Source organism: Heterocephalus glaber, unplaced genomic scaffold, assembly GCF_053883595.1.
Source record: "Heterocephalus glaber isolate CG9 unplaced genomic scaffold, H.glaber_assembly_v1.0 deba00001543, whole genome shotgun sequence".
In the NCBI taxonomy this organism is placed as follows: domain Eukaryota; kingdom Metazoa; phylum Chordata; class Mammalia; order Rodentia; family Bathyergidae; genus Heterocephalus; species Heterocephalus glaber.
Genome location: NW_028258336.1, coordinates 4,391,575 through 4,408,448, shown reverse-complemented (window position 1 = coordinate 4,408,448; position 16,874 = coordinate 4,391,575). Strand labels below are relative to the sequence as shown.

The 16,874-nt window shown below is 33.5% G+C and overlaps 1 protein-coding gene and 1 pseudogene across 6 annotated transcripts in view; one reads left to right on the top strand and one right to left on the bottom strand.

The window, feature by feature from the left end:
- The window catches only part of Adamts6 (ADAM metallopeptidase with thrombospondin type 1 motif 6), a 295,156-nt gene that overhangs the window by 98,026 nt on the left and 180,256 nt on the right, over window positions 1–16,874 (bottom strand). For 5 of the 6 annotated variants that reach the window (XR_015442349.1, XR_015442350.1, XM_087189555.1 and 2 more), the window contains exons 13-14: window positions 10,966–11,073; window positions 1,494–1,639 (exon numbers count right to left, since the gene is read on the bottom strand). Coding sequence is in view for 4 of the 6 variants with exons in the window: in XM_087189555.1 (XP_087045681.1) it covers window positions 1,494–1,639; window positions 10,966–11,073 (254 nt within the window). In the remaining 2 variants the exon portion in view is untranslated. The remainder of the gene's footprint in view (window positions 1–1,493; window positions 1,640–10,965; window positions 11,074–16,874) is intronic. The other variant, XM_087189557.1, reaches the window with a different exon arrangement.
- On the top strand, window positions 1,989–2,149 carry LOC147824433 (U2 spliceosomal RNA; annotated as a pseudogene).

The window sequence follows — 16,874 nt, the reverse complement described above, 5'->3', positions numbered from 1 at the left end:
CTTCTTTTTAAAAGAGGTTCAGGTTATTTCCTTACATATGTGAATATATTATTTATCATAGAGTTTTATACTTTGGTTTTTTTGGTTTTGGTGGGGGGTTTTTTTTTTGTACCAGGGATCGAACACAGGACCTTGTGCTTTTGAGGCAGGCACAGTGCCACTGAGCTAAATCCCCGGCTCCCTACTTTGGGTTATTAAGTTACAACAGGCTGAAGTTGAATTTAGATTAATTATTCTGCACTTGCTTAAAAAGGATCAAGTTGACTGGTATCAATGAATAATTAAAGCTATATTTTAAATATATTTCGAATGCCAGTGAATGGTGACTCTAACAAAGGAAAGGAAATTGCTCAGTTTGAACAAGATAGAGAGAAATGTGTTGATAGTACAAAAACAAATGTATTGGTCATAGTGGGGATAGCAGTAACAAAGTTTAAGAATGGGTAATAGGAACCTCTGTTTAGCAGGAAGGTAATAATTGATAGAAAGTGGGAGAATGGAAACAACTAATTTAAAGGGGAACAGTTTTGAGCTAAAGGGAAGAAAAGAGAAGAAACAAGATATCTGGAGAGAGAAACCAAAGAGGAAAGTCCTAAGTTAAAATGGGAACAAATAAAAAATAAAAATAGGTATCTTTTCTCCCAGAGTGGGAGGAAGTAGACTTGTCATAACATTATTCTGCACCAAATACAAGCTGAGAAAGAAGGCCTTCAAGTTCAGTTCTAGACAAAAATGGGCACCTGACATGCAGCAGTATAGTCTCAGGGAAGACGAGAAGAAAATACAGCTAAAGGAACAGTCCACCTGTAATTGGCATTGGAGGAAGGCTAAAGCAATAGAGCTAGCAAAGAATACTGATGGGCTGGCCTTTTGCCTGGGGGACTCTGGCTAGAGAAAAGAGTAGTGAGAGAGCCCCAATCTGACCTGCATAAAACAATCTTGGGGAGAAAAGTGGTGGCAACTTTGGAAGATGATTAATGGGGGCATGTGAATGGAAACTATTTTAACACATGGGCGATATTCTTTTCATTGTGATTTGTGATCAGAATCAAGGCATTTCAACCCTTGAAGTGCTCTCCTTGGTCCTTTTAATACTAATGTAGCAGTAATAATTTTATGTGACATGTGAAAAGACCTTAGGTTTCCTGGGAATAATGATAATGTAGCATAAACCAGACCTGCATTCATCCATAATTCAGTAGTTTTTGGAGAAGGAAATCTATCTGATTATTACTAGATTAAAAGTCTGGCTTACCAAGGGCAGATACACAATGCTTTTCTATTTTTTATTTTTATTTTTAGTAACACAGTAAGGGGAAAGGAAGAAAGCCTGTCTAACAAAGCTCTTCCACTTTCTTGTTCCTATTGCTTGCTCTGAAGACAAGCATTTGGCTCACTAGAGAAACGTTTTTACAGATAACATGTGAAACCGCAGCTTTGAATCATTTCCAACTGTGTCTTTTTGTTGGCGCTGGCTTACTTTAGCTACTTACGCTGGACTGTCACAGTGTCTTAGGGATGAGGAGACGCCTCCCCCGCAGGTCCTGCTGCACTCTCCCCATAGTGACCAGGGACCCCAGCCCCCATCTATGCTCTGGGGCCAAGTGCCAAATGGAACACAATCTCCCTGATAACACCACTGCAAGATTTCACAGAAAACACAGAATTAGCTTTTAGGCAGATAAAGCCAACAGGATAGAAATACAAAAGGGTCAGATAATGACTAATTTTAGGCATTAGCATTCTCAAAATAGATAACATGGTTCTTCAACTGTGTTTAGACATTGGTGAAGGTGCATGTGATTTGCAAATTATCTTTAGCTAGACCATAATTTATAGATCTCTAACATCTACCATGAGTTCTAAAAAACCTGATTTTGCCTTCTTTTTCTCTGTTTCTTCTCCATACTTTAATGTTTCTCATTATAGAGCAAGCTACAGGCTTCAAAGTCTCTTTAGATACTTCAGCATTTAAAAAATTTTCTTTTATCGCTTCTCGGCCTTTTGGCTAAGATCAAGTGTAAAAAATTTTCTTTATATTCATCCCACTATTATGAGATTCATGGAATGATAACGCAATATGGAAAGTTCCTCAGTAAGGAATTTTTATGATGGTAATTGCTCTTTCTGTAATAAAAAAAAACTGGTTGAGGCTACAATAGTAAAAGAATGTGTTGTGGCATTTCATCTATATGAGCACTGCAGACACAATAAAAGTAATGCCAAGACTCTAGGGACTGGGTACATACACAGACTAGCCATGTGTATGGCCTCTGCATGAGCATGTGTACTGGAATTCTGCTCAGCTTTACTCTTGGCAATAAACCACACATACTGCACCTAAGTAGAAAGCCAGGAATAATTTACTGAAACGCATAACATCGCATAATCAGCTCATAACTCTAGCATGATAAATCTTATTTGCAGAATATGGCAAAACAAAGTCTTTTTAAAAACCAAGCATTTGTAGGCTTTTTATCAAACATTGACAAGCTCAACTGATGTTATAAAAGTCTTATTTTATGAATAATTATAGGAACTATTATTAGAGTTGAGGGTCAGCAATGTTAGATATTAAATAAAAATTCAAACTTACATGAAAATACGAGATTATGACATGTGATGCTAAAATTACTGATTCATTACATTAATTCTATCACCAAGTCTGTTGATTTTTTCCTCCAAGATATATGTGGAATTCTTTCACTTTTCACTTTCTTCACTGCTACCACCCTAGAAAAACTGGCAAATGGAATAGCTTCTTACCTGGTCACTCTGCCTCTATTTTTTTCTATAATTTATTTTACATAAAACATTCAAATATAACTTTTTAAAATGTATTATCACATCTTGTCACTTTTTTTTTCATAAAAGACCTCGGTGGTTTCCTACTTTTCTAAACTCTGGCCAATAGCAGACATAGTGATGTAGCCTCTGCATCCTTCTTCAGCTTCAATCTTCTTTGCACATTGGCTTACTTTCTTTTTTTTTTTTTTTTTTGATACACAAAGTTTTTCCCTCCTTAGCACAACTGCATCTGGTGATTTAGTCCTCTAGACTGTTTTGGGTGCTCTCTTATCATTTAATACTATTTTAAGTTACTCTGTTTATCTTTTAAATTCTTTGCTTCTGCTTCTTAGAATGTAATTGCTTTGAGGCCCACATATGGCTATTTAAATTAATTAAAAGAAAAGATTCAAGTATTCAGGCCCATGAGCCACAATTCAAGGGGGCCACAGCTACATGTGGATAGTGGCTACTATGTTGGACAAAGAAGATACAGAGCATTTCCATTATCAGTGTTTTACTTGGCATGTAGTAAGCATGCAACAAACGTTTATTAAATAAATAAATACTTAGGTAAATTATGGAATTCTGCATCATGTTTTGGTTACTACATATCAGGAAAAGACTAGAGTATTAGAGGGTTAAGAAATTCAAATTCATATTTGGTTCCCTGACTATGGGTAAATAATTGGATCTCAGTGATTTGTTTTAGTAGGTGTAACAACATAAAACTTTTTTAAAAAATTTTTTTCTGGTACTGGAGATTGAACTCAGGACCTTGCACTTGCCAGGCAGGTGCGGTGCCACTGAGCTACATCCCTGGCCGGCCCCCAATTTTTTTTAATATGGGTACTGAGTAGTGATCATCTGCCTGTAAAAAGTTAAGTAAGAGGAAGTCAAAATTTGGTTGGCTGTTAAGAACACTCTGACCCCAACACTGACTGATAAATATTAAAATCAGAGGCACATGCCTATAATCCAAACACTCTGAGAGGCTGAGACAGGAGGATTATAAATTCTGGCCCAGACTATACAATTTAGGGAATTAGCAAGACCTTGACTCAAAAAAAAAGGGGGGTATGAAGAAAGACTAAATGATTGAATTTTGGACAATGAAAATTACCATGAAGAAAAAACAATCACATACCCAGAATGATGAAGAGTCAGTCAGCTAAAGCAATAATATAGTAGCCACTCTGGGAGTAGGGCTGCTGAGAGTGTATACTTGAAAGGAAAAGAATGTTCCTCCTGCCACTTTTATGACTTACCCGGTCGCTGTAGAACATCAAATATTTTTATAATGATATATCAATTACGTTAGATCTTTACCCATACAAAAGTCAGAATACTGGGCCAAATAATTTCCAGTTTTGCATTTTTGTTACTACAAGTAGCTGTGTGGAAGAATATTTATGTTTGCACCTATTTTTAAGGCAAATAACTGAGCAGTGTAGTTCTGGCCAGGAATTACTGATTTGCAATGAATGGAAACTGACACTAGAACCAGCTCAAATCATAAAATGTGCCTAGTTTTTCAAGTTGGAGACTTAGCATTACTGGCTTTGAGTAACATAAAAGCTTGATTTTACATTTATTTTATATAAACATGAGTTAGATCTAAAGCTTAAGTGGACTTCAGGATTCATGTGGCCTAAACATTTCATTTTTTCAGATGAGGAAACAAGAATCTGAAAGAGATGACTTGCCCAACATCACTTATTGGCAGAAAGGGATTATCTGTCCAAAAATACACTAAATCAGTGGGAAAAAGATCAACTGGAGACATAGGATGCCTGAAGACATTTAAGAATAATATACTGAATTATTTTTACTCCATAAAATATAAACAAAAACCACTAGAAAGATTAAAAAAACCACTCAGCTACACACCATGTGTTATTTCAGACTACCTTGAGTATACTAATAATTTGTAGAGAAATTTTTCACATTTTTCATCTTCAGGGGAAAAACGAATTATAAGCCCACAGGACATGGAACAAAATAATATTGCTCTACATGTTTCTAGGATGCTCACAAAATGTAGGGCAGTGAGAGAAATCACAGAAATAGCCATGTTTTCCTTTTACAACTTATTTTTGAGATGGGGAGTGTAGCTTAATGGTAGAGCAGGTGCCTAGGACACAGAAGGCCTTGATTCAACCCCCACACTGAAAAAAATTTAAAAATAAATAAACTTTACTCTTAAGGTAAAAGATAAATATACTGCTTAGTTTTTTTTTTAAATGTTACTCAGTTCTTGTCATTAACATCTACACAGTCATAGTATTTCATAAATGGTTTTCAAGAAGAGCTTTTACTGCATACATCCATGCTTTCATTATATCTATTCCTTAAAGTTATAACAAAATAGACAATTTTAGCAAAAAGTCAAACAACAAAGATGAAAAGATAAAATGTGCATTGTAGTACTATAAATATCAGTTATCTACAGTTCACAAGAGATTAGTTTCCAATAATGAGTTAACAGCTTAGTTAACTAGTTTACAAGATAACAACTGTTCCATGTAGGTGACTTTTATCATAAATTCTAGTTCTTATTCTAGTAATGTTTTAGGATCCAAGACAAGGCGCTTTCTTTTCTTGTATTTACCTCACTATAAAATGGGAACAAATTTTAGCTCTTGATTCCATATTGGTTTAGATTAGGACAACTTCAAAAATTAGTTACGTGCAGACATACCTTCAAAGAAGTTAAAATCTATCAAACAACGTGTTTGATTGTGATCCCTGGTAGAAGTGTATGTGTTTGTGTGTGCATGTGCGTATGTGTTTCTGATTTCTCCTTTGTATTTATACAAAAGCATCTCTTTGGAATTCCTGCTACTTTTCTCTTTTGTTAGTAAATATCTTGAACTAGTGTTATGACTTTAAAAAGAAAGTTATTTAACTTTATAAAGGACAGTATTGTATCATTTGTTTTTATCCTTTTTAACATGAGGTTGCCAAAACTGCAAAAGTTCTATATCTAGAGGGAGAGAATCTTACTTCATTTTTTAAAACTAGGAATATTAAATAGGCAAATGTAAACCAGGTTCTAATCTTTACTCGCAAAAGTTATAACAAATTAGTAATTTTTGACTGTTCCAAACTACACTTTTGTTAGTTTAGTGTAAATTAAACATAAATTTGGCCTTTCTTCGCTAATTCAGGTGTGTTTAGCCAGATTCACAAAGGTGAAAGAAATGAAACCATCACATTACAAGAATAAAATATCATATTTTTATTCTTGCTTTTCCACATTCCTTCTGAATTCAATGTTTTAAACAGTATCTAGAAAGATAGCATATGCCAATGAAACTTTAAAAGGCTTCTTAAAAAAGTGACACTATGAAATGCTAAACATTTCTTGCTACTGGATTACTAGATTTCATGATCTACATCAGGGACTGTCTTTAATCAGGGCATATTATAAATCAAACAATCTAGCTTTTGAGAGTTTGTCAGAATTCCATGTAGGAAAATTTCAAGATGAATATATACATTTTAAAATAATTTTCTTTCTTTTTAATTAGAACAATTTTAGGATGTGGTGATACATCTTGTAATAGTCAAACCTGGGTCCAATCAGCATTTGGAATGAGAGACCTCAAAGGAAATTCTAGAATTTTTAAAGAAAGTCATATAGGTGATTCAATATAGAACATTCTCACAAGTCAGAAGTGCTGAGGGTTGAAGCATAGTACTATTAAAAGTGTTATCTTTCTACTATGCGGGTGCAGGGATGCTCTAACTACCTTTAAGCCCAAATTCTAAATCAGAAATTGTCATTTCATACTACAGTATTTAAATTTTTAGAGCAATCAGAAGAGCTACTCTTTCTTCACTTCCTGTATTTACAATTAATGGTCTGATCAATACATATATTCTACCCTAAATAAGGTAAGATCTAAGGCTGAAAATGTCCTATTATATATCCTATGCTTTAGCGAGGCATATAACAATCTTATTCTAATCCAACAGTATGTTTTCCATGCAAAGATATTAGGAATCAATGTAACTTATTTGTAATCCCAAATTCTGGGCTATATCTCTAAATGAATCCTGTAGAGTCATTAAATCAATCTTTTGGCAATAAACCAAGTATTTGAAACCACCTTTGTGGTCACCAACAAGGATTATAAGGATTGGGTTTTGATTATCTTAATATCCTCCTCAGTAACAATGCCAACGCAACTACTGAAGTTTTTATAATTTAAATCTTTATTTACTATTTCATCAAATATGACATCCCTCCGATTCCTGTCCAAAGGGCTATTGCCAATGCTATATCCAAGGAAAGTTCTCTGGCTGAAAGTCATATTGATTGATTTGTAGGAGACTGACCCATGGACATAGAGTACCAGCACACTGTCTGGGCTCATCAAATTTTCTCTGGTGAATGCTACTGTCCCTGAGCACATCCATTCAGACCATATGGTTCTTATTCAGTCCTTGAATGGTTTATTCAGGCAAAAATCCAATGGCTGTAATAGCGATGTCAGACCCCCCAGGACTCACGCACAGATCAGTTTTTAATTTTTTGGCCATATTTCTTACTCCATCTGCTAAATGTGCATGGAGCAGTTCCCATACTTACATGGAACATTTGTGGAACTGCACCCTGGGCAGGGATCCCATATCTTTTGCAGCCAGAATTTGACGAGATCATCATGGATCCAATCCTCTGGATATGTCTATGCTATCACTCAAGCAATATTTCTACCCCCTCCCTTTTAAAAAAAGATTTATTCAGAAAACTCTGAGCAGCTTTGGTTTTATTCTGCTGGCTAGACAGGGTGTATGTTTTTTCTTGTTTCTTTTGATGAGAGTAGTTTTGAAATTCAAGAGTTAAGATCAGAGGTTGTGAATATTCCATTCATGTCTCTGAGATACACAAACTCTTATACTCTCTGATGCTAATTGACGCCACTTAAGACAGTCTGGCAATGAATTATCTGCCCATCATCATCTAATATCAATACTGGAAAAAATAATAATGAAAAGTAATGATGACACTCTAGTAACATACAGTAGCTTTCCTCAAAGGAAGCCCACAAAAAGCTCATGAAAATATTGTCTCATTCTATCCTCACTATATTTCTGAGAAATATGTAGAAATGTTTTCTCTTATTTTATAAATTCCATTATCTTACCAATTGTCACACTTTTACTTTAAATATACTTTTACCTCAGTGTTCTGCCCATGTTGCTTTTTTATTGTGATTCCTGAGCTAAGAAATGTTACAAGTACATAAATGAAAAATCCATTTGGCATTAAAATACATTTTTGGCACCTATCTCAGACTTAGTAACCTACTTATTTATTGTGACTATGAGAAATTGCTTTTTCCTATGCAAAATTTCTCATTGTAAGATAAAGTAAATCGGAGTCAGTATTAAGGGGCAAAGATTTCATTTTTGGAACAAGGCAGACCTAGGATGAAATAGTAGCTCTACTATTAAATTGCTCAGTAATCTTTGGCTCCTAAATCATACTTTTCTCATCTGTAAAACAGAGTTTAAACAGTACCCAACTCAGAGGATTTTTGTTAACATTAAACAGAAGAATGATTGTAAAGTACCTAGCAATATATGCCTAGCATAGTATCAGTACTTTTAAAATATTCATTAAAATTACCATCACTGTAACTGGGAATGTCAACTATTTTTAAATGGCAAATTTACAGACTAACAAAAGTTGATAAAATTAATTGGAAATTCCCCTTTAATTTTGTTGGTAGAACTTTGCATGGATATTTTGCTTCAAGTCAATATTCTAAGCTCTGATTTAATTTCCAAAAAGATATACCTCTAAATGTAAAGTCTACATTTAGCAATAGTAAACATGCTTCTCTCTTAAGGAAAAAATAACAGAAACCACCAATAATAAAAATTAATACAGTAAATAATACAGTAAATACATTTAATAAAAAATAAATTGATAAGTGTTCATCTTATGTATCTAGATTTTTTCTGTTGTTTTTCTTAAAAATGTAGATTGATTTAGTTCTCTGAGTCTTCATAAATTCAGTTTTGAGGATGCTTTGAGGGTCTTCTATATTTTTTCTTTTTTCTCTTCCATTCCAGTAATCTGCATTTATGGGGGGTTTTTTCTTATGTTCATTCATTTTAAGACTTATTAGTGCCATTCCTAAAATTAACTCCCATGTTTCTAGAAGTATGACCAAGATTTGTTTTATGGATTAAATTAGATGGTAATAGCCAATATATTGAACTTATGCTGGTATACTCTAATATTGTGAACAAAAACGACCATTTGACACAAATCTTTGCTACACTTACAAGGTCGTTAAGTAGTTTTTCATGCAGTCCAGGTTGTTCTTTGGAGGTATGTCAGGAACTAGCAATGGTCCAAAGTCAGGGTAAAGGGCAAGCAAGGAGCTCTATAAGCCACTATTACTATTTTTTTTAATGAATAGATTTAAATTCTGTAGATTTCATTTGAAGAAAGGATTTAGGGATCCAAAAGTTGACAATCATTAACCTAGATTAACAATGTGAGTCTTTAGAAATCAAATACATTTTGTGCCCATATTAATTGCTTTCTTATGTGTGTTTATTTCTAATTATGCTTAGGAATAATTATATTTCTCCTCTTTTTGCTTATCTAAATTTAAGTTTAATACCTTTAGTTTTAACATGATTTGAGAGTGTTTTCTGAGTATCCCTTAAAATTATAATTTCTAAGAAATATGTCACTTCTATCCTTTGTGCATATAGCTATAAAATATGACATTTGGGGGCCCTTCTATTTAGCAGAAATGATAAGAATTTAAATATGTTTTTACAATTTAAATGGTGAGGTTGAGCCATGTGTTCATGATTATATCTTATAAAATGCTTCTAGGAGAGCTCTGAGGTGTTTAAAAGGAATTTGTTATGCTTTTGTTTAAAAAATAAAGTAAAATAAAAAGCCATTAGGCCTAGTGAGAGTTTTATTCTAGAGAAAGAGAAACTGGGGCCCAAACACTAGATCAAAGTGTAACAGTCAATGGCAAATAAAGAAGTAGATTCTCACTGTGACTCTGCCTCCTTACAGCTGTGGTATTTCTTCTAAGTACAGACTGATACAAATTGCTATTTATTGTTGACACAAATTGTTGGTTCCAAAATAAACCTAGACTGTCCTTTCAAGAATGTGGTTCCTAATATTTGCTAATAGCTCAGTGAAAAAAGAAGGAATTTTTGGTAGTGCACGAAGATCTCTGTATTTTTATTGGCTATGTACAAAATCTAAAAAAAAAAAAATTCTTAATCCTTTTTAAATGACCCTAGCAATTCATATATTTAGCCCAATTTACCAGCATTCCCAAGCCCAGCATGGAAAAGCTATCAACATGGCACTAGGTCATAGGTCCTGAATGAAGCCATCAGCAAGGATTAATAAACTATGACAGCTGCCTAAAAGCTTTCATTCTTTTTATGTAAACATCCCTCTGCAAACTGAGATTCATTATAATCTTTGTTGAAAGTAGCACAGCTAACATGAAAGAAGTCAGAACTGAGAACAGATGACAAGTAGTAGTACTTTAAATCTAGTGCATGACAGTAAGTCCTAGAATTTACAAATGTAACAATTCCTAGAGAATTTCAGAAGTAGCATACATCTATGTTTATCTGATTGAACAATTGTTATTAATATTTTTTTTAAATATTTTTGAAAACTAGACCAAAGAAACTAAAATTATTTAGTTCTAATTTCTATGTTCAATAAACTGTATTATTATTCATCTACTATTAGTGCTTTCTTATACTGTAATTTAAAAGTGACTTTAGTTAGACTACAGTCCATTTTTGGGTCACATAATCTTTTCTAGGAATCATTCACCAGAAAAAAAACTAGGTTATATTATATGACTTAATAGGCTATATCATATGACTATAAAATTATTGGTGAGGGGTTTTTTTGGTACAAATATAGATATACGTACCAACAGAAAGGAGAAACTGACCTGGAAAATAGTTACTCAATGTAATTTACTAATAGATGCATATTTGCAGATATCAAGATATGACAATAAACCATCAGGGTAGGAATTATTATTTTATAGTACATTTTAAATTAATACACAAGATTTCCTAGTGGTTGAATATCAGCATTGGAAATTTATCAGTTTAGCCTACATGTCAAACAGCTAGTAAATCACTTGAGCTTACCCCCTTTTCAATATTCCCAGTTTGACATAGTGTCCCCTCAGCTGCTGGAATACTGTTGGTGACACAGCGGTTGCTTTTGCTGAGGCACCACAGCTCTCTACACACTTCCTAGGAAAGAAGGCAAAAGCAAGTTGATCAGGAATAAAATACACTTACAGTCATTCAGCATTACTTATAAAGAGACCCCAGGCCTCTTGTTGCTGTTGTAGCATCAGAGATAAGGATTTTGAAGGAGGTTCTTATAGAATTAAGGTTACTTATTTTACAGAATCATTTAAACATCCAGTAGACAAAGTATGTCTTAGCTTTTAATATTGATTAGGATCTTTTTACAATGATGTACAACAATTTCATTAATATAAAAGAGTAGGGAAAAGAATAACTTGGAGGATGGAAATAAATGTTTATTATACTCTAAAATACACAATAGTACAAACACCAATTTTTAATAGTGTTGCTAAATAAACTAGGCAACTAGAACTTCCTAGACCCACTACAGTATTCAAAGAAAGATAATTTTAATATAGAAGATCGGTCTATCAATCTATCTATCTACCCATTTACCTAGAGAAGGACAGAGAAAGGGGGAGAGAGATCATGGAAATGAGTAGAAAATTAATATATGAATTTGAATAAATATAAAGTATATGTTTATAATTAAAATATGATAATCTGGAGTGTAGAGATAAATTAATATATATTTACTTAATTTGCTTTTTTTTTTTTTTTGGTACCAGGGATCGAACTCAGGACGTTGCACTTACGAGGCAGGCACTAGGCCACTGAGCTACATCCCCAGCCCATACTTCCATTTGCTTTTATTCCCCAACTGTTCTTTTAGCTCTCAAAACACAATTATAAGAACTCAGACACATAAATACAACTCAGAAATAGAGCAGTAAAATATTAAAGTCACTTAAGTAAACTGATCCTACAAGTAGTAATGCCCTGCATGACACTATTGAAAATTTGAAGATATTTCTTTGGGTCCCTTTTAGGGTGCTTCTTATTGGGAGACATAATACCTATTAAGCTTTAAAATACTTTTTAAAATTTTTAAACTCCATTTGGACACCTAATAAGCAAGAAAAAAGCAAGACAGAAAAAGACCATGTACTGTGAATCATAATATAAACAAAATTTTCCTTTTATAATACAATTTATTACAAAATCTACTTTTCTTTCCAAGATTTTTTTTTTGGGGGGGGTACTGAGGATCAAACTTGGGACCTTGCACTTGTGAGGCAGGGAGCAGAACCACTGAGCTAAATCCCTGGCCCTCTAAGATTTTTAATATACTACTTCAGCTTTCTTTTTCTATGGTATATGATTTTTATTTTATTCTAAATATATTCTTTTAGTTTAATATTTTTAAAGCACTGGGAGTAGCATTTAAGGGCTTCAAACTACCATCGCATAAGTAAAGTCTACTCAACTTCAAAGAACAATGAGTTCACAAAACAGAAGCATTAGGGCCAGGAGATTCCTCAGCGCCACAGCACCTTCCTGGCAAGTGCAAGGTCCCAAGTTGGATCCCCGGTACCAAACAAAAAAAACAGACAAGCATTAATAGAATAGTATATATGAAGATTATTAATTTTTTAAATCCCTGAATAATACTTTCAATCTCTTATGTTTTTGTTTTTTTGTACCGGGGTCTAACTCAGGACCTTGTGCTTGGGAGGCAGGCATGGTGCCACTGAGCTAAATCCCCAGCCCTCTTACATCTTTATTAGGCTTAAATCTTCCTTCAGACAAATTTAAAAGGAGACAAATGTTTACTTCAGATGAAACAATGCAATGATAATTCTATTATTTAAGAGGAAAAACTCATAACTTCAATCAGGAAAACATACAATTTAGATAACTTACAAAAACTATTTCTCAAAGATCCTTGAAAAATATCTACTCACACTTAACTTTTTTCAAACCTTAATTCAAGATTCACAGTACACCCTTTTAATGTTCAGAGAATGATGTATTTTGAAAGATAAATTTCCTTATCTAACAAGAATTTGTTACCTTAGTGAGCTCCTAGGAGTTCAAATTTTGGTAGGGCATTAACTTCTCACAGGTCATTATATAAAATATGGAACTGGAAATCTATGTTGGGAAACACTCCCAAGTTGTTAACTAGTCAAGGAAAAGCCTCTGAAGAGTTTTCAAATAGCTCTTACAATTGAAATCTCAACTTGAGTAAGAAAGATTTTGATACCCAATTTAGGAAGATTTTAAAAAGATACTCCCTAGAAAGATAAAAAGCAAGAAAAAAATTCATTCATTTCATACCAAATAAGCAAGAAGTATGCATCCTGAGATTACTTAAGAACAATTTCATACTTTCAAAATACCCATCTTTCTCTAAAACTGTTGGAATCTAGAACACGAATGATATATTACATAGATGGATTAGTCTCACTCACACATAAATATTAGTTATTGAATAAACACTATGACGCAGGTCTCAAAATCTAATAAAGTTAAATGCATGCCAAAATATTTTGCCTCTTGGGAAATTTGTATAATTTCCACCATAGCAGGCAGAAGAATGGCTACCATCAAGAAATCAACCAATAACAAATGCTAGTGAGGCTGTGGCAAGAAAGGAACCCCTCTCCATTGTTGATAGGAATGTAAACTAGTACAACCACTATGGAAATCAGTATGAAGATTCCTCAAAAAGCTAAAAGTAGAAATTCCCACTTGACCAAGCTATTCCTCTTCTAGGCATCTTCCTAAAGGAGTTAAAGACATCATACCACAATGGTGTATCATACCAATGTTTATAGCAGCACAATACATAATAGCTAAATCTTGGAAACAGCCTATATGTCCATCAACAGATGAATGAATAAAAAACTGTGGTATACACAAAGGAGTAGTACTTTGCCATAAAAAGATGCACCTTGAGACCATAACGTTAAGTGAAGTAACTCAGATGCACAAGCTTGAATATGAAAAATTATATATATAGATATACATTATATATACAGATAATGAGAAAAAAAAGTATTCTAATCCAGTGCAGACAATGAATATAAAAGTGTAGCTTGACTTACTAAAATTGTCTTACATTTTTTATACGTTCTTTGGCCTATTGGTCTTGTTTTCAATTTTTATACAGTATATGAAAATTTTATAATCTCATATAAGATAAATAAATGAATCTGATGCTGGAAAAATAAAAGGGGGTGGGCCAGGGATTTAGCTCAATGGTTCCAGTGAATGCCTTGCATACACAAGGTCCAGAGTTCAATCCCTGATACCAAAAACTAAATAAATAAATAAATTAAATAAAAAGGGTGGAGGGAGGAGGGGAAAAGAAGGGAATTGAAATGTGTTATTTACAGGTACCAATCCTCTATAGTGCACATAATCATTATGTACTGAAAACATGTACTAATAAAAGTTAAAAAGAAATTTAAAAGCACACACACACATGAAGTGATGGGGTATAGTTAGTGACAGGAGATGATGACTTTTTTGATTAACCAGCAGTTTAGCTTAGAAAAGCAGTTTCTTTCACATATTTGTGACTCCTGATATAGGAAGATTTGTTAAGATTAGTACCATGACTTCTATGAATTAATACATCATTATCTGTGTGTTATTAGGCTTCCCTCTGTAATACTAACTTTCATTTTGGGAAAATTCTCTAGGGGAAATTAGAATTTAAGAAATGAGAGAGAAGTTATCAACAACCCCAATGAGGGACATTTCTGTTACAAAACAGTGAAAATTTGAAATGGAATCTTTAATTTTCATGGGATCAACTTCTTAAATAGGTGGATTGCCTGGCAATGCAAAAGTGATAGTAATTTTCACCTTCATTTAAGTATAGTTATTGAGAATCTACTCTGCACTAGCATTATGTTAATGTTATGAAAAAATAATACCATCACTTACAATTCATGAAAACTAGAAAGAAGGTAGGAAATAGTCACACATGCAGCAATGGATTGGTATTACTCTATGATAAAGTTTTTCATTTCTATGACAAAATTAGAACAATGATGTCAATATGTCAGGATTTTTTATGAAAGTAATTTTTAAAATTTTAATGAACTATAATTATTTTTGTTGTTGTTTCTTTGAGACAGGGTCTTGCTTTGTCGTTCAGGCTGGCCTTGAACTCACTATGTATCCCAGGCTCACCTTGAACTCCTGGTGCTCCTCCCTCAGCCTCCAGAGTGCTGGGATTACAGGCCTGCGCCACCATGCCCAGCGATAATTATTTTTTAAGTTTCATTCTCTCTTGATGTTACAATAGACTGAAGATTCCTAAAGTCATGGTCTGTGTGTTTATAACAGCCTTTACAGTATGTTGCTTTTTGGCAAAATTAAAAGTTAGCATTCTTACCTGGTCTGCAAATTTTTGAAGATAAGTTTTCTATGCCTACAAAAATCTAAAAGATTATAACCAATCCACTGCCCAAGACTTGTTAACAAATGTTTATTTAAATGCATCTGTGTTTACTGTGTCTTTAATGAAAACTGCTTCTTGACTACCTCACTAGTATCTTCTGAATTTCAATTTTTTCTTTTTAATATGTATCCAGGGATTATTCCGTCATCTTTCTGGAAACATTTATTTACTCTTTTTTTGAAAAATACTTTAACTTTGCTAGTCTAACCGCTGGCAACTGTAATAGTCTTTTTAGTTGCTTGCAAGAGTTTCAAGAATTTCGTCAGTGCTGTTTAATTGCTGTATCTAAGTGTTCTTTTCTTTATCTTCTTGAAACTCATGGTCTGAAGATTTGTTTTATTTTGTTTTGTTTTGTTGCTTTCTTTGATGCAGATTCATTCATCATGCCTTTTGCCTATTCTTCTTTCCTGGAACTCCTCATCAGTCTGTACTGGACCTTCTTTCACACATTATTTCTCTTATCTTGCCTTTCATATTTTTTTCTCTTGAGACATAAATTTTCAACCTCATTGTGAGTTACTTCTTTATATTGTTTATTATTTTGTGTGCAAGCTTTTCTTCAGCAAACATATTTTTTTCTTTCAATGTCCTGCACTTTCTGAGTTATAAAAGTATAGTCCACTGTATTTGCTTATATCATACATCCCAGGGTTATCACTGAACCAGTTTTCATGTTCATTTATTTGGTTAGCAGCAGGTAGACTGTATAAAATTTTGTTTTTCTCTGTGTGAAGCATAAGCCTAGAGCTCCAATTTCTTATGGGAGCCATTTTCCCCCATTAAAACATTTGCAGTTAAATCTCTCCTGGCATTTGTTCCCAGCATTTACAATCGGCTAACTTTTTTCAACCTTAAACTCTGTGGTTTATTATGGTTTCTTCTTAGCAATAAGGTCTTTGAGGGCATTTTCCTCCATTAGAGACCACTTTCATAGAAACTGAGGATTCGAGGCAGGATTCAGCTTATCAATCCAATTTTTAAAAATAGCACAGGGTATCTTCACAGCTTCTTCACCAGCCCTTATAACTTAAGCAGAAAATTCAGTGTTTTGGAAATAAAGCCATTAAGTCATGTCGTATGTCCAATAAATGATGCCCTTCTAAAGGATTTTCAATTTTTTTCTGAGAGTCTTTATATATTGCCATGGTCTTTCTCTTTCATTGTGAGGAAGCTTGCCTGATTGCTTCAAATCATTGATGTACTAGGAAAAATCATACCAAAAAACAAGACTTCTGCCTTATATTAGCATCATCCCTCGTTTGTCAATTGTTCCTATGTCTCCTCTCATTACAGAAATATGTGTTGCAGTTACATGGATTAAATGCAATTATTTTTGTTAGTGTTATTTTTATCTAGCATATTTGTTTTCATGCCTGAAAGAGTGATTGATTGTTTCTCATGTTTTTGAAACTGCAACTCTTTTTATTTCAGACTTGAGAAAGTCAAGGATTGGAAAAAAATATGCATGTCAACTTAGAATTGA